We start from the raw sequence: 22,075 nt of genomic DNA on the forward strand, positions 1-22,075 counted from the left end.
ACTGATGCTTAGCGAAATAGTGACCCTTCAAAGCCTTCTAAATCATCTTCCTGAAATTGGATCACGTCTACTAATAAAATCAGCTTCCTTAGCAACGCATAGTCGAATATGGATGCAGTGTTACTGCGGAAGTGCTGCACCCAAGCACAACGCTTTCCGCTCACATTTAAAATAATCCTTTAAGATAGATGGCAGGCCATCTGTCTTATCTATCTGTTATATTGTATTGGTCAATTTCTCTGATGCATCAAGCATATTTCATCAATGGAATGTGCCTTTTTTATGTATGGAAACAAACATAGTAAACGATGTGGCAAAATCTTTAATATAATACTCTCCATAGCGAAATTATAAAGCCATCAAGGGCTTTATATAAAATATATAAATATAAAGCTATCAAGTGAACTGGTAGCTGAAGGGATCGCATGTCTACTGAGCGAGCGTTCAACATGAAGAGAGAGGTGAAGAAATTTTCAAAAGCAATGTATAATCTTTGCTATACTCGGACAAACATCCCTACCTTTTTTTTTTACCTGGAGGATACAGTAAAGACAGAAGGGGTCTTGTATGCGTGGATGGGTAACCGGTGATTTTTCGGGTACAGAAAATTGAACGCACTACTCACGCAGTACCTCCTGACCCTTATAAAAATCAGCGCAGACTGTTTAATGATTGTCTGAAGACTTTTCGTAGGTGACATTGCCGTTCAGTAGATTTATTCAATTCAGGATATAACATTTAGACTGCCTGTTGACAAAGGTGATCAGGTTTGTACATCTTTTCGTCTACTTCCATTCTGTTGTCCGTCTACAGAAGAAGTCTATTAGATGTTTGTTTCTCTATGTCTACATCCGGTCTACAGACTACATATAGGCAAAAATCGAAGGAGTCTACTTTTATTGTTATTCATTCTTTTCCTATAGAATGTTTACACACGAGAGTCGTTCAGGTGTTGATTATTTTTTCTACTCTTGACTTATGGAATATCTATAGACAATACATGCTAAGATTATTATTTCCTTTAATCTATTCCAAGCCTATAAATTTCGTCTTGACAAAGGTTAATACATTTTTTATTTCTTTCTGTCTGTTTTCTGTCTCTACGCTGTCTTTGTTGACCTTTTTCTCGCAGCAGTTTTTTTTTTTTTACAGAAACGATATGGCGCTTTCGGCAGCGTGCCGCAGGCCGCCTCAGCGACAGCGCACAAGTGCGAAACCATTTTAGCACTTCCAACTTGCCTCTGTGCTATCAGCTCTCGGAAATGCGGTCGAGTTTTTGCTAACGCACTGTGCTCCAATCATGCCGGATTGAATTATACGGATTGAAGACGTCTCCACCAGTTCGCTGGAAAAAATGACTTGCATATTTAAGAGTGGGATGAATCTTTGTAGTCAAGATCGTGAGCCGTTGCTGCAAATGTCTATACGCGTGACCGGCACATCGAGGTGAACGCCGTTCTCTGAGGATAACAAAAAATTTGCTTATCCGCCATTGTTGTATCGCTAATCTTCAAAGAAAGTGCTTCAGCGCGGATAGTCGGCAAGAGTGAGTACATGTCGTTCAATATCGCCGCCCAGGCACTCCGTGCATGTGGTTACTCAGCGAAGCGAAAACGTGCAAGCCAGGTGTTTATCGCTGAGTAAATAAAGTCCGGCGGTTCATTAAACGACGGCTTGGTAGGTTGCGGGATCCTCGGTATTGAGTTGCTGCTAGCGCACGGCTACATGACCCCGTTCTTGCGCCCATGCTCCAGCATGGGCACGGCATAAACGAGCTCCTTCCCGGTTCTACTTGCGGCGTTCTTGATGGAAAGCCGCCAGTTCTTCTGGAGTACGTATGACGCATGGCCTACTCATTTCGGAGTCAGAAACTGTTGCGTGCGCCCTCCGCTGCGACGGACCGCAACGATGTCACTACTAGCGCAGCCAATCGCACGTCTCCATTTTCTTTTCGCGCATTGTAATGGCGTTGCGCTAGAGCAGTTTTCGACGTATAGGCGTTAGACGTACAGACCAATCGGGTAGACACAAAGCTTCGCTGTATCAAAGAAGTAGCCCCCCTTCCAGTCATTTGATGACAAGAAGGGGGGCTTGCTGTCATCGCGTCTGTCTTCGCGCATGGTATGAAAACACATCTACCCCAACTGGCACGGAATCTTACGCCCACTCTGTCGCCAACATGTCAATAAGTCAATGAGCGCACACTTTAATATATGAAAACTATGTATAGCAATAAATGACGGTCTACACCGACAGCTGATGAATGGTCGGAGCTGAACGCTTCGTGACGGTTCACAAGAGCGAAGGAGTTACTAGCGATAATACTGTCATGTAGCAGTGACAGTAAAGAAGGCAGCAAAACTGTGATAAACGAAACTAGCGTTTTATTGGCTGAACTTGTGCCCTCAAAAGCAGGCCACACTCAAAGAACTATGATAGCGGTGAGCACACTCGGCCATCGTCGAAAATCTGATCAACGGGCCAAGCGCGTCGGCTTTTATACATCAGTCGTGGAATGTCCCAGAGTAATCACTGGAAGCCGCGTGTCTTCCACAAAGTTCTACACTATTCGCGTCACGCATACATGCAATCAGATTACACACGGTTCGGTGACAAACATCGGATGGAACCATCGATAATATTGCAGAAACTTCCGATACATGCAGGTGCGTCCTGCGCTGTGTTAGGCGGGGAAACGGAGTCGCCCGATAAAGATAAACAAGTACACGTGTCAATGCCCCCTCTTAAAGAGCATCGACCCGATGCTGCAAACAAACGATCGTGCGCGGCGCCGCTGTGAATGCGAACTGTCGTCTGGCACGACCTCGTAGTCCACTTCGCCAGTACGTCGGATGATTGCGTGGATGATCGTGTAGGGTCTGAAAGAGCGTCGCAAAGTATCTCACTCAGTCCTCGTCGGTGTATCAAGGTCTAAACCCCAACGCGGTCGCCGGGCTTTTAGTCGACGTAGCGTCGTCGGAGGTTGTAGTGTCGGCGGTCGGTACGCTGCTGGTTCTTGATCTGTAGGCGGGCGAGCTGTCGGACTTCTTCGGAGCGCTGGAAATAGGTTGTGACGTCAAAATTCTCTTGCTCGATAACGTGTGGCAGCATGGCGTCGAGAGTCGTCGTCGAGTTCCTGCCGTAAGCCACCTTGAACGGAATGATCTGTGTTGTTTCTTGCACCGCCATGTTGTAAGCGAAGGCTACGTGGGGAGGACGGTGTCATAGTTCGACGTCGACGTACATTGCTAGCATGTCGGCGAGGGTCTTATTCAGGCGCTCTGTAAGACCATTCGTCTGTCGGTGGTAGGCAGTTGTCCGCCTGCGCCTTCTTTTGTCGTATATTCTTCGATTAAACGCTGTATTTTGTGCAACCTTGCTTTGCAGCACCTGTACTGGGAGAGAATCCAGTGACTTCTATTCCATAAGGTGAGCAGATGTCTATCAGGCTCTGGGCTGTCAAAGCGAACCCGTAAGTGCTTGCTGGCCCTTCGCTTTGCTGCGCATAGCTGCGATACCAGATGGTCAATGCTTGGCTGGAAACTGAAATTCTTTGTCACAAACTGACGTTTGTCTTTGCCCAGGAAATCCGAAGGATCATGCGTCGTCCAGCCCGGTTCACGCAGCCATCTTCCGCCAGAACCCAAGTGCGATAATCGTGGTATCAAGCCTGCGCAGCAAGAGCAGGAGACCGAGATCCAGTCTTCGAAAACTGAAATGAACAAACAGGAGCAGTACAGTCGCCGTTCAAACCTCGAAATCCATGGCCTTCCTGCTGCACCTAATGAGGACTTGCGCGCTGTTGCGGTGAATCTAGCGAAAAAATTGACCATCAAAGACTTCGACAGCTCTGGCATTCTTGCCATCCATCGCTTACCGAGCAAAAAGAAAGATAATAGTCCAGTCGTTCTGATTAAATTTGCTTCGGTATCTGTGAAGGAAACTTATATGGCTTGTCGCCATAAACTGCATAACTTATGCGAAACTGATACTGATCACAAACTTTATTTTAATGAGAACCTTACAGCAGCAAACCGGGAACTGTTCTGGCTTGCCAGGAAAATGGGAAAGGAAAAGAAATACAAGTATGTTTGGACAAAGGACGGAAACGTGTTTGCTAAGAAGGAGGAGGGTGCCTCTTTAATCCGTGTGAACGACGTGAATGATCTGTTGCGCCTAACGTAATTGGTTCAAATCGGTCTGTCATTTACTACGGCTACCTTTTTAAAAACAACCTCATGGCTCTGTGCGAGAGTTTCGTTGACCTTCAAGCACTTGTTCGTCAGTTTTCCTTTCCATCAACAGTTACCACAGTTCACGTTAATATCCGCAGTTTGCGAAAGCATTGGGACACATTTTGTACTTACGTTGATAGCATTTTACATAAAGTGGACGTTTTTTTTTCTTACTGAAATAAATATATGCTCGGCCGAGACTAACCTTCTCACTCTTCCAGGATTCGTTTCCTTTTTGTTCACTCGAGACGCTCAAAGAGGCGGAGGGATAGCAATTTTCGTACAGCATACTTGGAGTGTGGAACAGGTAGCGGCTAATTTTTCTAGTGCGGAATCTTTGGCACTGAATATTTAAAACCAACTTAGTCGTATTTCACTCTTGGCAATATATAGACCACCCTCAAGTAACCTGTCCTTGTTTCTCAATGAGCTGGAGGCTCATTTACAAAGAACGACGTTAGTTCCTAACATATGCCTAGTAGGCGATTTCAAAACAGATATTCTTAATCCCATTGCAACCTCGGTATGCGATTACTTAGATATCATTGCAAAACATGGCCTTGAAAGTATTATTGATATTCTAACTAGGGAAGAATTGCTTCTTAATAATTTGTTTAGGTCTTGTATTGATCACTTCAACATCCGCACGGAGTCTGCTTCAGTTCATGGTGCAGTGTTACAACAGAAAGTTGCCGACCATTACTTCATAGTTTGTCAGTTACGCTTTCCTTCTCGGTCGTTATTATGGTCTAGCCCCAACACTTGCCACGCTGTTACCGATACAGCTAGTTTTGATAAACTGGTCGCCTTGTTCGATTGGCCAGGCCTGCTTGAAAATACCGACAGGCTCGAGCTATATAATCAATTTTTAGGCTCGATGGACATTATATATAAATCCAGTGAAAGGACAATTTACGTTCGCCAACGCCGCCCGAACCAGCCCTGGTTGAACAGCATGATATTATCCGCTATCAAAGAAAAAGACCTGCTTTGGCAACGGTGCAGACGTTCGCCTAGTAATTGCATTCTGCGTACACAATTTAAAACTTCTCGAAATAAAGTAAATGACCTTATTCGTGCAGCCAAGCGTTCGTACAACAGAAACCGCTTTTATGAATCTCGTAGAAATCCTAAGAAAACGTGGTCTCTGCTAAACGAGGTGAGAGGACTACCTTCAAATTCGGCTAAAGATATTCAGAATCATTTTCATTTAGATTTATCAACAGTCGTTGACAATTTTAACCAATTTTTCTCTCAGTTTTCTGGGGCGTCTAAGCAATCATGCTACACTGGTAGCACTGCTACTCCTGTAATTGAATCCGTTTTCCTGCCCACTATGACGGAAGAAGAGCTTTACTCGTTATTGGGCAGCTTTGGCAGACATCAATCACCAGGTATCGATAAAATTCGCATGCTTGATCTGTACACGAACTTCGACTTTCTGAAAAATGTCTTGCTCGAAATCCTAAATGGGATAATTACAAGCGGAAGTATTCCTACGCGGTTAAAAACGGCCGTAGTTCGGCCACTTCCAAAAGGTGGTGAAGCTAAGTGTGTGCATAATTATCGCCCCATTTCTATCTTGCCTAGTATAGCAAAAGTTCTAGAAAAACATGCCTTCTTAGTAATGAACAGCTTTATTAACAAAGCGGGAGGGGGGGGGGGAGTTCCCGACTGTCAATACGGTTTTATTGAAAAAACGGGCACTCAGGCTTTATTAGAAGAATTGAGTGACCATTTATTTTCTTCACTTGAAAAAAATCTTGTATGTTGCGCACTTTTTTAGATGTGGCAAAAGCCTTTGAAACGGTATGCCATTCGATTATGCTAGAGAAACTCTACAATTCAGGTTTTCGAGGACCTTTCTTCCGATTGCTACGCAATTTCCTTACAGATCACTCCCAGATTGTTTCCATTTCAGACATTTGCAGTTCCCGTGTTTTTCTGAAAGCCGGTGTGCCACAGGGTTCCATACTGTCTCCCTTACTTTTTAATATATACGTTAAGGACATGTGCAACGTGCTATCTGTCTGCAAGTTATTTCAACATGCAGACGATACTGCAATTTTAGCCACACATGTGAGTTTTCCAGACGCATTCTCAATCCTTCAAAATGACGTCGGGAAATTAATGAATTATCTTGGTGCAAATGTAATTGACATCAATCATTCTAAATCAAAGTTGGTTTGCTTCCATATCCCACTGAATCATGTTTCACTTTCTTCTTGACTTTATCTGCACAGCTCTCGATGTATTAAGTGTTCCTGCCCTCCAATAAAATTTTCGGACTCTGTGAAGCACTTGGGCATATGGTTTGATTCTAGTCTTCTTTTTTCTACTCACTTGTCTTACATATGTGCCAAACTTCGTAAAATCGTCTGTTAACTGTACCGCATCAAAATGTTTTTACCCTTGTCTGTTAGGAAACTTTTGGTCCACTCGTTAGCCTACAGTGTGCTCAGATATGATATTACAACATTTGTGCATTGTTCTAGTACCGGGCATCACCGTGTAAATAGGTTGCTAAAGTATATGTTAAAAAGTGTTACTTATGACGTATACAGACCAAAAGGCATGAACCTTTTTCAGATGCTAAAATTGCCGAACATGCGCTCACTGTTTGTTCAAACAGTGGTACTGAAACACTTCCGGACGGATACCTTTAAACCTTACCGTCCTTACTTTATACCTTGCCGTCCTTTACGGCGTGCACCTGCTTTTTCAGTTCCTCACACACGAACCAGATTTGGCAGATATGCTCGAGCCTTTTATGTTCCAGATATATTCAATGCCCTTCCTTCTGAAATTTCTTCCTGTAAGTCTGTACGCGACATTCGCAAAACTTTAAGGGCATTCTACACAGAATGATTATAGGCGTCATACTTTTATTTCTCCTGTCATCTTTGAAACATGTCTTCGCTCTGGTCGTTTCTTCGCTTTTCTTTTCTTTGTGGTTTTTTCGTGATTTTCTTTTTTTGCCTTGTACTTTATTACTCGCTACCTTAGTTTTCAATGTCTTTTTCTTTTTATTTCTTGCAAAAGAAAAAGTCAGTTTCTGGTTCAGTCTTGTTATTAACTGCCGGGTTTCGCGTGACAAGCCACTGTGATGGCTTAGGCGAACCCGATTTCTGTACTTATACTTGCAGATTTGACAATAAAGTATTATTATTATTATTATTATTATTATTATTATTATTATTATTATTATTATTATTATTATTATTATTATTATTATTATTAGCAGTGCCAGTCATGGGGTCTGTTCTCTCCGTCGCAGCCGAGCGCGCGTGCAGCAGTTTCTCTGCGGACCCGAAATGAGTAGGCCACGCGTCATACGTACTCCTGAGGAGCAGGTAGCTTTCGCTCAACAACGCCTCGAGTAGAACCGGGAGCAAGCTCATCTGCGCCATGCCGATGCTGCAGTCCGTGTACCAGTACAGGCTCGTGCAGCCGAGCGCAAGCCGAAACTGCGTACTGAGGATCGGGCAGCCTACCAAACCATTGTTTAATGAACCGTCGGGATTAACCCAGTGATAGACACCACGACCGCACTTTTCAGCTTCGGTGGTTAACCCTCTGTACAGAGTGCTTGGGCTGTGATTTTTGTCATTCATTTATAAGATACTCCAACCTACGAAAGCATCTACTTTGCTCACGTGCGGATACAGCAGCAGCACGAGAAGAAGGACGGTCAGGCCCAGCCACTGCAGGGCAGCTAGCGGTTCTAGTAGCAGCGAATACCGCAACCGGCCTGGGTGACGGCGCCGTAGGTTCGACAGGTCGACGCTGCCGGGCCCCATGTCCGGGTTGGCGCCGCGGGCTCCGCCCCGGTCGGTGTCGGCGTCGACGCGCGTAGCCAGCGCACCGCTCAGCCCCCCTGGCAACCTCTGCATGAAAAGAGACGGGGAAAAGTGTTTGTGTCTAGTCAGCCGATGAAACGCTGCACTATCGCCGGCATCTAAGCATGTGCTAGAGTTACTTTGACAGGTCAACCGGCCATTCTGTCTTTCGACGTCGTCACACAGCCGATTCCCAAACACCACTTCCATGGTGTTTTCGCTTCATTTGAATAAAGTGTGTGCGCCAACCACTGCCTTGCCCAGGAAGTAAGTGGCCTCTGGCAACACCGAACGATGCGACTTAATCTTTACGGCCGTAAAGCTTCTTATCATAAGAAGCAATTTTTAATAGACCAAATGATATTTAAGATCTTATTATCAGGAACGTTACGAAAATGGAAATGCTAGCAGTGTTTACGATAGCCATGGCACGGACCTACTGCGTTCGAAGATTTCTTTGCTGTAGCAGAGACAAAGACCTCCTGGAAGAAGGCAGCCTTCCAGCTTGTGTCAGTCTCCTATTAACAGCATAAAAGGAAAATTCACACAAAAAAGAAGTGGTGTAAAGGTTGTGTCTTAAATATAGAGGCTGCCTTTTCACCACTGGAAGATAACACCACAATTTTTGGAAACTCGCACTAGATGGAGCTGTGAGGTGTAGGTTCCAATTTTCACTGCAACGTTTCAACTTCTTTTTTTTTTTCAAAAGCTCACATGTGTTTTGCAGGTGTTCAGGGGTTGAAATGTTTTTTTTCTATGCTCACAAATTATCCTCGCTGCTCAATGGTGCATCATATCTTGTACAAGACAACTATTACTCACGAAATCACAACTATGCAATTCTAAATTGAGATTTCTTTGGGTATATAGGTCCGAAACGAATGCATTTCAAATTATTTCGCAAGATAAGGCATTTATGCAAGAAGGGTTCATTACGGCACCGGTAAGTCTTGGTTTGGTTGAACACAGGAACCATTAACAAGGTGGCCGAGCATGGTAATCTGGCGTCGCTCGAAACGGCAATTGGCGTGTTCAGCTATGAACCGGCTCCGCCGATGACAGCAAGAGTGGTTAATAAACTTCTTATATGGCCATTAAGCTCAGTTGTTTTGTAACAATACTATATCTCAATGTCACAGTCTTGCACCAAAAGCACCCGCACCGCTACATCAACGACATGCGAACAATCAAGTGTAGGAGCGCGCCCTCTCATCTACACAATCTCTTTTGTGACATTTCAATCCTGCAGTTTGTACAAGTTCGCCTTAGGAACTTCCCCTTTCTGACACTGCTTGTAACACCACTATTTTCACAGTAACCTGATGCTACTCAGAAGTGTTTCATTGGAATGCAAGTTCCAGTATTCTTTCAGAAAGAACATCAACGAGAAAGTTGATGAGCGCTTGCATTCACTGCTTGTCTATGTGTTTATTTCTTTTTTCACTTCACTGCAGAATAAAAAATAGCGTTATTTAGTTCTGTGAATTAGGCTGTGTAGCTCTGACCATTCACTCGTTCATGTAGGTTCTGAAGAAAGAAATAACGTTGAGAATAAGAAATGATCTTCCGTAGAACTAACCTGTAATTACACGTTTATGGGTGGTATTATAGTGCGAGTAATGTTTTATGCAATTTAAAGGCAAAAGTTAGTAAATTGTCTGGCTTTTTAAAAAGTTGACAATATCCGCGAGCTTCTCTCTGGATAGCGCCACCACGTATAAGTGCGGCAAAGATACACGCGCCTCTGCAAACTCACTATTAAGCCTACCGCGTCCGGGTATTCTCATGTCGAACGTGTTGCTCACGTAATATCGCAATTTTAATGGCAATTATCATAGTATATCTCCATTGCTTTATTTGATAACGCCATCCGAGTATTTGGATGCGTAAGATTATTTCCTTTTTCTGAGGGAACCTAAGCATAGACATGTGTCACCTTATTTGGCAAGATAATATGCATTCACCATAATACATGGGAGTCGTTAGTGTTCTCTGGGAAGATTCCATGGATGTGCGCCGAAGGTTAGTCGATTAGCTATTTGCTGATCAAGGTCGCGAGCAGTATAGAAAAGATAAGGATTTCTGCCGTTTCACATGTAAGTTTCTACTGCGACTATGAGCACATTGGTAGGGCTATGTACACATTGTTATAAACTGCACGACAGGACGGGACATAACGTAAAGAAGGGTGTTGGGGACTTACTGCAAGCAAAACGGAACTGACGAGTACAAGCTTACAACTTGCTTTACTTAAAAACAACACAAAACTACATTTTATGCAGCCCAAGCCAGGATTTTATATATAGTAAGTACACTGCCAGAATGTCCTGACGAGAGGAAAAATTCATAGGAAGTAGAATCATCTAGGCGTACCACTTCAGGAGCGAGGGAGAGGTGTGGTTTAGCAGACTTCGAAACGTACCACAAACATCTATTGACGCCATCATGGTTTTACCAGCTTCGACGCAACCTCAACCGCGATCTTCGAAGCTATTTAGACAGCGACTCAGGAGGTCACCTCCAAGCGATGCGAGTCTGAGACTTCACTTTACGAACGATCTGCTGGCATCCGGCAAATACTGATATGTCTCGCATGTTTACCGTTGAATTGCAGCGCTAAAGGATTCAATTTCCATCATTGTCGATTTAAGAAATTGTGGCTTCGCAACATGGCCGATGGCCTTGAATATCGTGTGTATGAAACAACGCCTACCTAGGCTAGGTGGCTGCGATAGGCATGGCGATGAGTCCCACTGCACCGATTCGCTGTCGAGTAGGTCGCGTAGAGTTCTTGGTCCTGCACGGTTGGCATCATGACAATAATAAACAATTGAAACTCATGCAGCCTTGGAACAGGTAAACAGACAAGAATAAACGTTGCATACTGCGTCGCATTTCAGCGCCGACTTTCACGCACCAATTTTCGAATTTATTGCCCCAACTTCAATTTACGCAAAATTCCGTAATGTAGTGTTTAAATGAAACGTTCGCAAAATGGCTATTCTCATTTACAGCGCATTTGAACTGCAATGACGCCTATGACTATGGCATGCGCGGAGCGTATCCATACTTCCAGGTCCCAGTATTGCGCAGAATTCTACTGTGAGAATTTTATTACATTATGCGTCGGCGAACTTTAGCACGACAGTACGTGTCGCGGGCTTTGCAAGCGTGGTGCTATTCAGTATAGGCCACGTTATTGACATCATGCTGAACAGGCAGAGTGCGTGCATAATTTGCCAAATGAAATGAGCGCAATATAGCACTATTGCAATTTCTAAATGTTGTCTCTTTGTGCATTGAAAGGGCAACTCGAAATGCAGTCAAGTACATAAAAATTATCACGTTGCCAGTTATTGCGCTAACGGGACTAGCATGTAACGTCTCCGTTCTCACCAAATTTAGAGGCCACGCATCAGCCGATTATAGTACGATATGCATTTAAAAAAGAATTTGCCATATTGGAAATACTCAACACCAAAATCGACAAAAATAAGCCAAAACATGCTCGTCAACTAACATGCGCAAAGCTGGAACCTTACCTATGTAGCGATGGTAAATGAGTATCCTTAGTGTTGTACACGTACATGGCGTAGGGATATTTTAAAACAAAGCAAATAAATATTTGCGATAGCACTTCCAACTGACTATTTTTTTCATTCTTCTTACTCTTCGTGATATTTCTCACGAAGCCGAGTTCACACTGTTGCCTGAATGGGCCACCTGGTCACACAGCTGGCAAAAAAAAAAGCTTTTAAAGAAATCGTTAAAAATAATACTTCTTACAAGGTATATACCATTTAACTTGAGTCACAGGTAGTTATGTCATAGTTAAGGGGAATATGCAAGGACGGGATAAAATAAAGTAACATTGCGCATAGATGGGTGTGTGCGCGTGTGTATGCGCGTGGTGTGTCCGGTCTTCTAGCTCCTGCTTCCTGTAGGTATGTTCAGTTTTCTGCTTTTCAGTAGTTAAGTTTGAAACTTGCTTTTAATTCTAGTTTTCACGATGCTTTTGTTCAGATCCAACAGAAAGATTGAACCATAACAACTTGACGCATCACCGAAATCATCCCGCACGCCACAGATGTGTGCCTTTTTTTTTTCAGGCAGCCTCACAGTGCAATAACAGCCAATTCCACAACAACCTGTTCTAATCTCAAGCAGCATCCTAGTGTCTGTAATATTAAAGGGACCCTGAAACGACTTTTCATAGCTGAAACGAGCTATGGAAAGAAGAATGATGGGTGTAACATTAAGGGACAAGAAGAGAGCGTATTCGGTGAGGGAGCAAACGTGAGTTAATGAGGCCTTGTTGAAATCACGAAAAAGAAATGGGCATGGGCAGGGCATGTAATGAAGAGGGAAGGTAACCGATGGTCGTTAAGGGTTACGGACTGGATTCCAAGAGGAGTGAAGCGTAGCAGGGGTCGGCAGAGTGTTAGGTGGGCGGATGAGATCAAGACGTTTGCAGGGACAACGTGGCCACAATTAGCACATGACCGGGGTAATTGGAGAAGTATGGGAGAAGTCCTTGCCCTAGCGGCAGTGAGAGTAGGCAGGATGATGATGATGATGATGATGATGATGATGATGATGACGACGACGATGATGATGAAACAATTTTGACAATATTATACAAACGTACTGAGTCGTTAGAGTAGGTCCTTCTGGTCATTAATTGACGCATCTAACTGCTCCGCGTAAAGCGTGTAATTTATCATAAGGTTTTAAAAATGTACATCGCTGCCGGTCCAGCACACTGGTCAGCGGAATTTTCAGCCGCCCCTACCCATAGGACGTAAATCGCCCAATTGACGTCATGTGGGCGAGCTATCTGATTCGCTGCCCAGGGCGCGTCATCTATAATTTTTCCACCTTTAAGGGGAACAAATTATGTTCGTAATAGTCGGAACGTTAGTTAATTTGTTTCTACAAAAAAGTAACAGAAAGAGAATGTTCAAGAACAATTTCTCACAACACTTAAGCACTTCCGGCACACAGGAAGTGTCGTCTGCTTGCATTACAATGTGCTTCATTTTGACGTGAGTTCCGCAGCCAGAGTCTGTCTCAGTCTTTTCGCGAGCACTATGATTCGACTTCGTTGCGTTGTGGACTGCAAACGTAGCGACTGGCAATATGTCAAGCTGCCACATCGTGTCCCTCTGCAAGGCAGCAGACGAGCGGACTGACTGCAGCGCATCGGAGTGCCGCTATCCGACCGGCGCCAGGAATTGCGCGTTTACGGCCGTCACTCTACACCGAAAGATTACGAACGCAACAGCGTTTCGCGAGTCTGGTATTAGGGTAAACGCAAGCGCAAGGTGACAGGGCCTGGCCGTGTCCGCTTGCGTGTTGTTTCACGGGATGAGCAGAAGAGCAAATGTGAATCGTCTGCACGGTGCATCCACCTGGTGGCACAGAGCTCAACCACACACAGTAGCAGTAACAAAATGTATTATTCTTTGCTGTTGGTGTAAATTCTTCGCAGGTGTGTAATCATTAGCACTTTGTTTTTGTAAATGTATCAAATGTTTTACACTTCGTTAGAGCAATATTAGCTATTTGTTTGGCTGGTTAAGCTCTTTGCCAACGTGTGGCTGGACCGTGGAGATCGATGAGGCAGCTCACGCACGTCAACGCTAAAGTTCCCTCATGAGCTTGAGTTTGTGCCTCCTCCGTTCCGTCGAAACGCCCCGCTAGCCTGTGTTTACCGGAATACCAGACACGTTCGGCGCTCCGACAGAATGCTCGCAACGCACGCAGCTTTGAAAGCTCTCGCTTGGGGCAGGCAGACTGCCAAGCAGCTGGCGTAGAATTGGGAGAGGCTTCGCACACTCGCTCCTAGAGAACCGGAAGTCGACGACACGACGTGCCATCATGACGCAGAGCCAGTGAAGGTGGAGCCTAGCCCCGATCGCTCGGCGAACGCGTTGAGAAGAAAATGCATGACTATGGAGGAGCGTAACTCGTAATGATCCGTAGCTCTCTTAATATGAGACGTTTCACACAAATTGTGGCGCGCATAGATTAATTTTAGCTGTGCCCTACGCGTCTACAAAATTTGTCCCAACCGTTTCAGAGGCCCTTTAAGTGTTCACTCAGCGTGTTTTCATATTTCTGGTATGCCGAGCTATAGACACGGTAGTATGAATTATTTACCGGTACGGTAGCATGACCGACAGGGTAGTATGAATGAATTACAGCGTAGTAATATGTCAGTTGGCGGTATGGTGATATCGCACTTGCTCCTTAATGTTTCACTTAACGTGTTGAGAGGGGCTTCAAGTTACAGCACCGACATGATCTAACAGATTAATTTACAACTGCTAAAGACTTACTCGTGGGGTATTCGTCTTCGACTTCGTCTTCTTCATGCAGTTCAGCCCAGCTGCTGCTTGCGAAAACATCTTCAAGTCCGCGAAAGCTTCTGAGCGGCGTAGTGTTGAACGGAGGTCGCGATCTCGATACGTTCTTGCTCTTCTTGCGGCATTGATTCCAGCACCTGCTTGTGAAAATGGCGCCGGAACATCGTTTATGCCAGCAATGACAATGCCTCAAAAACCTTTTTTCATTGTTTGTTGTTTTTTCTCCATAAGAAGGCAGAGATTAGTCAAAAACGCTAAACCTTACAAAAACATTTGATAGGCAATAGCTTTAGCGATGGTATGGCTATCACATATTGTTGCAGCCAGACAGCCTTTGTTTCTTTTGCTTGAGAGGCAACTATGAACTCATGAGTCAGGTTGCTTTTGCAGCAATTTTTTGTCTTCGAGTTCATTTATCTTTATGTGAGATTTCCGAGCTTGCAGAGCATGACATCGCAGTACTTCCCAAGAACGACAAGAATGACCCAAGCCACCTCGTCTGGTAAATGAAAGCGAAGACTAGGTCTTTCCCAGCACACTCCTTCAGGACCTCTTTCCCTATATATCGTTTACTGTTGAGAACGTAATACCCCTGAATTAAATTTAACTTTTATTTAGCTTCCAGAATACAATTCTTGAACCTAAACAATGAGCCTCACGTCTTGGACATACAAAACGAGAGGAGAAAAACAAACCTTCCCTTTCGACTCGAGTCATTCATGGGGTATAAAAGAAGGAATAGAAAAATTAATTATCGAAGAGCCAACTAATAAATCCTAATATCACACAGTCGCAGCAAGCTTCAACACACCGATTAATAGGCTGAATAAAAGTGAATACCTGATAACACGATTATGCAAATTGGCGAGATTCTGGAAATCACAGGGCCGAGAAAGTTTGAGAAAAAGAATAAAGAACATAAGCAAGCATTCATTGTGCCTTATGTTCCCAACCTATCTAACCTTCTAAGAAAGGCGGCAGAAAGACGGCGTATCAGTTATCTTTTTCTGCGCAGATCACGCTAAGCGGCCTGTGCAAGGTTGTGAATGCAGATAAGGAGCGCGCGCAGGGAACATGCAAATATACGTAGCCTGTGAATGCAAAGTTGAGTACAAGATTCGTCTTACATGCGGCAAGGTATACGTGAGCCAAACGGGACGCTGTCTCAACGACAGACTTACAGGACACCGATACACATGCCAGGAGGTAGCCGTATCCAGAAATCTGGCCATGCAATGCAGAAGGTGCACATGCAAGCCTAATTTTGATAACAAGACACTTGTCACTAAATAAAAACAAATGAGTACGTGGAGGTAGCCTAGAGTCTGTGACAACCTAACAATCGCAAAGAAGCTCCACACACGAAAACGCAGCAGCCCTGCTCTTCACCTCTGAAAGAAAATTCTTGGGACCACAACGTCATTACCAGCGAAGCTGTATAGGCAACATACATGGGCTTTATACATCATCGTCGCTATCATCATCACAATCATTATCAGCCTAGCTACGCCAACTGCAGGGCAAAGGCCTCTGCCATACGTCGCCAATTACCCCAGTCACGTGCCAAATATGGCCACGTTGTCCCTGCAAACTTCTTAATCTCATCCGCCCACCTAACTCTATGCCGCCCCCTGCTACGCTTCACTCCTCTTGGAATCCAGTCCGTAACCCTTAACGACCATCGGTTATCTTCCCTCCTGATTACATACCCTGCCCATGCCGATTGTTTTGCTTCATTCCAACTAAGATGTCATTAGCTCGCGTTTGTTCCCTCACCCAATCTGCTCTGTCCTTATCCCTTAACGTTACACCCATCATTCTTCTTGCCATAGCTAGTTGCGTCGTCTTCAATTTGAGTAGTACCCTTTTCGTAAGCCTCCAGGTTTCTGCCCCGTAGGGGGGTACTGGTACGACACAGCTGTTACACAATTTTCTCTTGAGGGATAATGGCTACGTGCTGTTCGTTATCTTAGAATGCCTGCCAAACGCACCCCAGGCCATTTTTATTCTTCTAATTATTCCAGTTTCATGATCCGGATCCGCGGTCACTACCTGCACTAAGTAGATTTATTCCCTTACCACTTCCAGTGCCTCGCCACCTATCGTAAACTACTGTTCTCTTCCGAGATGGTGTAACAATACTTTAGTTTTCTGCAGATTAATTTTTAGACCCACACTTCTGCTTGGCCTCTCCAGGACAGTGACCATGCATCGCAATAGTTCCCCTGAGTAAATAAGCAAGGCAATATCATCAGGGAATCGCATGGTACTAAGGTATTCTCCGTTAAGCCTTATCCCCAACACTTCCCAATCCAGGTCTCTGAATACCTTCTGTAAGCACGCTGTGAATAGCATTGGGGAGATCGTATCTACCTGCCTGACGCCTTAATTATAGCAATTTTGTTGCTTTCTTTATGGAGGACTACGGTGGCTGTGTAACCGCTATAGATATCTTTCAGTACTTTTTCACACGGCTCGTCTGCACCCTGATTCTGTAATGCCTCCATGACTGCTGAGGTTTCGACTGTATCAATCGATTTCTTGTTATCAATGAAAGCTATATATAAGGGTTGGTTATATTCCGCAAATTTCTCTATCACCTGATTGACAGTGCGAATATGATCTATTGTTGAGTAGCCTTTACGAAAGCCTGCCTGGTCCTTTGGTTGACAGGAGTCTAAGGTGTTCCTGACTCTATTTACGATTACCTTAGTAAATACTTTGTAGGCGACGGACAGTAAGCTGATCGGTGTATGTTTTTTTTCAAGTCTTTTGCGTCCCCTTTTTTATAGATTAAGAATATGCTGGCGTTCTTCCAAAATTCCGGTACGCTCGATGTCGTGAGGCATTGCGTATACAGGGCGGCCAGCTTTTCTAGAACAATCTGCCCGCCATCCTTCAACAATCTGCTGTTACCCGATCCTCCCCAGCTGCCGTCCCCCTTTGCATAGCTCCCAAGGCTTTTACTTCTTCCGGCATTACTTCTGGGATGTCGAATTCCTCTAGACCATCCCCTCTTCCATTGTCGTCGTGGGTGCCATTGGTACATAGGCTGCATAAATTATGAAATCCTACATTTTTTCTTACGGCACCACACTACGCCGACACAAGCGCCGCAACCGCTCCTGAAGCCGAGCCGGCAGCTCCGACGCGCGTGACGTTTTAACCACAGAAGCCCAGGCTCATGAGCTCATGAAGGCCAACTAAGTACACTTTCTAATATATATATATATATATATATATATATATATATATATATATATATATATATATTTATATATATATATATATATATATATATATATATATATATATATATATATATATATATATATATATATATATATATATATATGTATATATATATATATATATATATATATATATATATAATTCAAGGACAAGATGTGTAGGTGCGGTGCATATGTAGTTGAAGAAACGAAGGGGCACATTTACGAAAATTGCTTGTTTAATGTATTAACGTGTCGGCCGCGGCACAGCCTTCGTGAGAATAAACACAGATACAAGCGGCTGCGCCGTGCCACGGCTGAAACTTTAAAACAACAAACATGCAATTTTCGTAAGTGTGCCCCTTCGTTTCTTCAACTATGTGTGTGTGTGTGTGTGTGTGTGTGTGTGTGTGCGTGCGTGCGTGCGTGCGTGCGTGTGTGCGTGCGTGTGTGTGTGTGTGCGTGTGTGTGCGTGTGTGTGTGCGTGTGTGTGTGTGTGTGTTGTGTGTGTGTGTGTGTGTTTGTGTGTGTGTTTGTGTGTGTGTGTGTGTGATTTTAAAAATTGCCAAAATCCGGCAGGTGCATTAGAAATCGTACGCAAGCATGAAGCTAATGAAAAGGCTCTGCGCAAGGACTTGAAACACGCGAAAGAGCGCGCAGCCGCTGGGACAGAAATTAAATTAGTAAAAACAATGAAAGCAACGTCAGATACAGCTATGCCGTCTAAACCAGCTACCGAGTCTGAATCGTGTATTGAAACATTCCTGGACATATCTAATCGGCCGGATCAAATGACTTCAAGATGCGCCGATGCCGAAACCTGAATGAGGCGATCTAATCTGCTCTTGTTTGGATTAGAAGGCGAAGTTAAAGACTGCTCTGTCTCATAACAAAAGGTTACTAAATTCTGTTCCGAAACATTATGTATCGAAATGTAGACTGCTCAGTTTGAAAGTCCTTAGGGCAGGGAAGTATTCGGAAGACGAGGTAAGGACGGTTATAGCTAAAATGACCTTTTTTAAAGACAGACGGAGCATTCTGTGTTCTGCACGAAATCTTGGCGGTTCTAACTTCTCTATCCGCGAAGATTTTTTCACCAAATACTCTAGAAGCAAGAAGGCACTTTAATGAATTAGCTAATGAGAAAACCAAGCCCTTTAGCCTTTCTAATGACCGACTGCGCATTGGGGATGCAAATTATGTTTTTGACAAGACCAGTTAGGCTGCGGTCCTTTGTAGCAGATAGCTACAAACTACGCCGCGCAATCCGATCTGTCAAAGGTGTGAGTCACCTACAACCGCACCATGATTACCACTATAATTCACAAATATCAGAAGCCTACTACCCAAGCGTGACCATGTTGCCTCGTGTCTTGATGACTGCAGTTCTGATATCGTCGTTCTCACTTAAAGGTGCCTACATTCCTGGAATAACAGATGATCAAATCTTCCCTCGCGATAATTCTTTTAACATATACAGGTGTGACCGCGTTGGAAGAAGAGGTGCTGGCGTATTCTTGGGCGTTAAAGAAAGCATTAGATCACATGCCATTACCACCAATTCGTGTATTGAGATCATATGGTAGAATGCCTAAACCTCAACCACCATGTGGTTATTGGAGGCTGCTATCGCCCTCCCGATTCGAATCAGTGCTTTCTTGTTGAACTGCGCAGTAGAATTACAGAAGCAATTAACACTTGTCAGGCTGATGTCGCTTATCTCCTTGGAGACTTCAATTTTCCCATGATAGATTGGAATAAACTGTCATGATCTTGTCGATCATCAACTTAATTGATTTCCTCAACGTTACATTGTAAATTCTTCCAAATGGTTACCCAACTCACCCGCGGCAATAACATCTTAGGCTTAGTTCTTACTAGCGCCCCTGAAACATTTGGTGAATCGACTTACTTCGAAGGCTTCAGTGACGTTAAGTTGCTTCAAGTTACTCCTAATGTCCCCTTGCGGTCTAGAAGCGTCACAAAGAAAACTATCTGTGACTATAACAAAGGCGACTACTACAATATAAACGAGGAACTCGACACGTTTCTTTCTCACACTTTATTACCTTTGTTTTCTGCTCGGTCAGCTAACAAAAACTGGCTTCTTTTCAAAGAAAATATCTGCACAATTATAGAAAAGTATATCCGGCTAATCAAAATATCAGGATATAAGGCGAAGTCGTGGTTCACCCAATGCCTTCGAAGGCTGAAAAATAAGGAGAAATGGTTATACACGAATGGGCAAAGCACACTGGCTCGCCGATGGCTTGCGAAAGATATAATCTCTGTTTGAAACCCTACTGCTCAGCTCTAAGTGAAGCTAACAATAAATACTATTCTCACAATCTACGCTCCCTTCTTAAGGCCCACCCACAAAAGCTTTGTCAGGCAATATCACCTAATACCGATTCGCACCACATTTCGTTTAATGGTTAAGATGAAGTTCCACTTCCTGATAGTGATGCGCCACGGTCTTTAACGCGTTTTTTTTTCATCTATATATACAAATGAAGACCTTTCACTCCTCTTGAAGTCACTGATTTCGACTGCGAGTACATGGACCCGGTCCATATTAATGAAAATGATATCGCATGTCTCATTATTAACTCAAGATGTCTATCTCTTCGGGCGTCGACAATATTAACTCTAACCTTTAAAAAAGTACAGCTTCGATATCTAGCAAAATTTTCGACCATACTTTCCACCAGTCATTATCATCCGGCCAGCGCCTCTCTGATAGGAAATTGCTGATGTAGTATCGGTACAAAAGTGGCAGCAACGATTCCCCTGAAAACTACCGTCAAATTTCATGAACCTGCATATGCTGCAAAATGCTCGAGCATATTATAGCATCTCACATACATGAACATCTTGAATCGAATAATGTTTTCTTTTCTAACCAGCACGGCGTCAGGAAAGGTCAATCATGAGAGATGCAGTTACAAGACTTCCTTACTTACGTACATGCTCACATGCACCATAACTTTCAAACAGATTGCATCTTTCTCGTCTTTTCTAAGGCTTTCGACCATGTGACCGTGTGAATTTAATGTCTAAACTAACTCCTCTCAAATTGAACTGTTTAACGCTGTCTTGGATCCGTAACTTTCGAACAAATTATCAGCAATATATTGTTGTGAACAGTTTTACATCACCCCTCCCCTACGTAACTTGCAGTGCACCGCAGGACAGCGTATTAGGACCATTGCCTTTTATAATCTACATCAACGATCTGCCCAACACTATTTCTTCATGCACGTGATGTTTTGCCGATAACTGTATAATATCCCACCCAATTACCAGCTTTGAGGACAACCCTATTCTTCAAGGTGACCTTCAACGTATTAGCGAATGGTGCAACACCTCGCAAATGAGACTTAATTCTCCCGAATGCAAAGTAATGACTTTCACACGCAAACACTTTATATCGAGTTTTTTCTCTTAAATATATACGGATCCAGTATTGGAAGCTTCACTGTACAAATATGTAGGCGTTAATCTCGCACCTGATCTACCCTGGACGTCTCATATAGCAACCATATTGTCAGGTAGTAAAAATTAAATTGTGGGGTTTTACGTGCTAAAACCACTTTCTGATTGTGAGGCACGCCGTAGTGGAGGGCTCCGGAAATTTGGACCCCCTGGGGTTCTTTCACGTGCACCTGAATCTAAGTATACGGGTGTTTTCGCATTTCGCCCCCATAGAAATGCGGCCGCCGTGGCCGGGATTCGATCCCGCGACCTCGTGTTCAGCAGCCTAACACCATAGCCAGATATTGTCAGGTAGTAGTGGCTGTGAATAATATAGCTGTAAAACTGCGAAGAATGACGAAACTCACTTTTTATTGGACTAAGTTGCGCTTAAAAAAAAGCAAGGTATACTCAGAGCACAGCGATAGTGGCGAACACGGTCGGCGATCGTCGAACCCTAATCTGTGGGTCAAGCATACCGTCTGTTATACACGAGCCATCGAATTTTCCAGAGTAACCGCTGGTGCCCGCGTGTCTTCCAGAAAGTTCTACTCCATTCGCGCCGCGCATTCATGTAATCGGATTAGGCAAGGTTCGGCTACTCCAGACAGCTGATAGAATCGTCGATAACGCTCCAGAAACTTCCGATACATGCAGGCGAATCCCGCGCTGAGCGATAACACTTGTTCGTAAAAAGCGGTCACTTGAAAGAGATGAACAAGTACACGTGTCACTATGCGCTAATGCTTCAAGAACACTAGAATACATTCGTCGTAACCTACTAAATACCCGTCTGACGTCCGTAAGTTAGCCTTCGTTACTTTCTTCCGTCCGCAGCTCGAGTTCGCATCCCCTATATGGTCTCCTCATCGTGAATATTTAATTTTCATGTTAGAAGCCATCCAAAACCAGGCTAAGTCGATTCATTT

General features: G+C 44.0%; 1 protein-coding gene and 1 long non-coding RNA gene across 2 annotated transcripts in view; one reads left to right on the top strand and one right to left on the bottom strand.

Annotated features, from left to right (window-relative positions):
• The window catches only part of LOC135912688 (uncharacterized), a 37,551-nt gene extending 33,882 nt beyond the window's left edge, over positions 1-3,669 (top strand). Inside the window, exons 3-4 of the long non-coding RNA XR_010567751.1 lie at positions 3,388-3,429; positions 3,585-3,669. This is a non-coding gene — a long non-coding RNA (uncharacterized lncRNA). The remainder of the gene's footprint in view (positions 1-3,387; positions 3,430-3,584) is intronic.
• The window catches only part of LOC135912650 (uncharacterized), a 150,139-nt gene that overhangs the window by 106,680 nt on the left and 21,384 nt on the right, over positions 1-22,075 (bottom strand). The window contains exons 3-5 of the mRNA XM_065445140.1: positions 14,416-14,579; positions 10,788-10,871; positions 7,892-8,122 (exon numbers count right to left, since the gene is read on the bottom strand). Of these exons, the coding sequence (XP_065301212.1) occupies positions 7,892-8,122; positions 10,788-10,871; positions 14,416-14,579 (479 nt within the window). The remainder of the gene's footprint in view (positions 1-7,891; positions 8,123-10,787; positions 10,872-14,415; positions 14,580-22,075) is intronic.

The sequence above is a fragment of the Dermacentor albipictus genome, chromosome 1, assembly GCF_038994185.2.
Source record: "Dermacentor albipictus isolate Rhodes 1998 colony chromosome 1, USDA_Dalb.pri_finalv2, whole genome shotgun sequence".
Lineage (NCBI taxonomy): Eukaryota > Metazoa > Arthropoda > Arachnida > Ixodida > Ixodidae > Dermacentor > Dermacentor albipictus.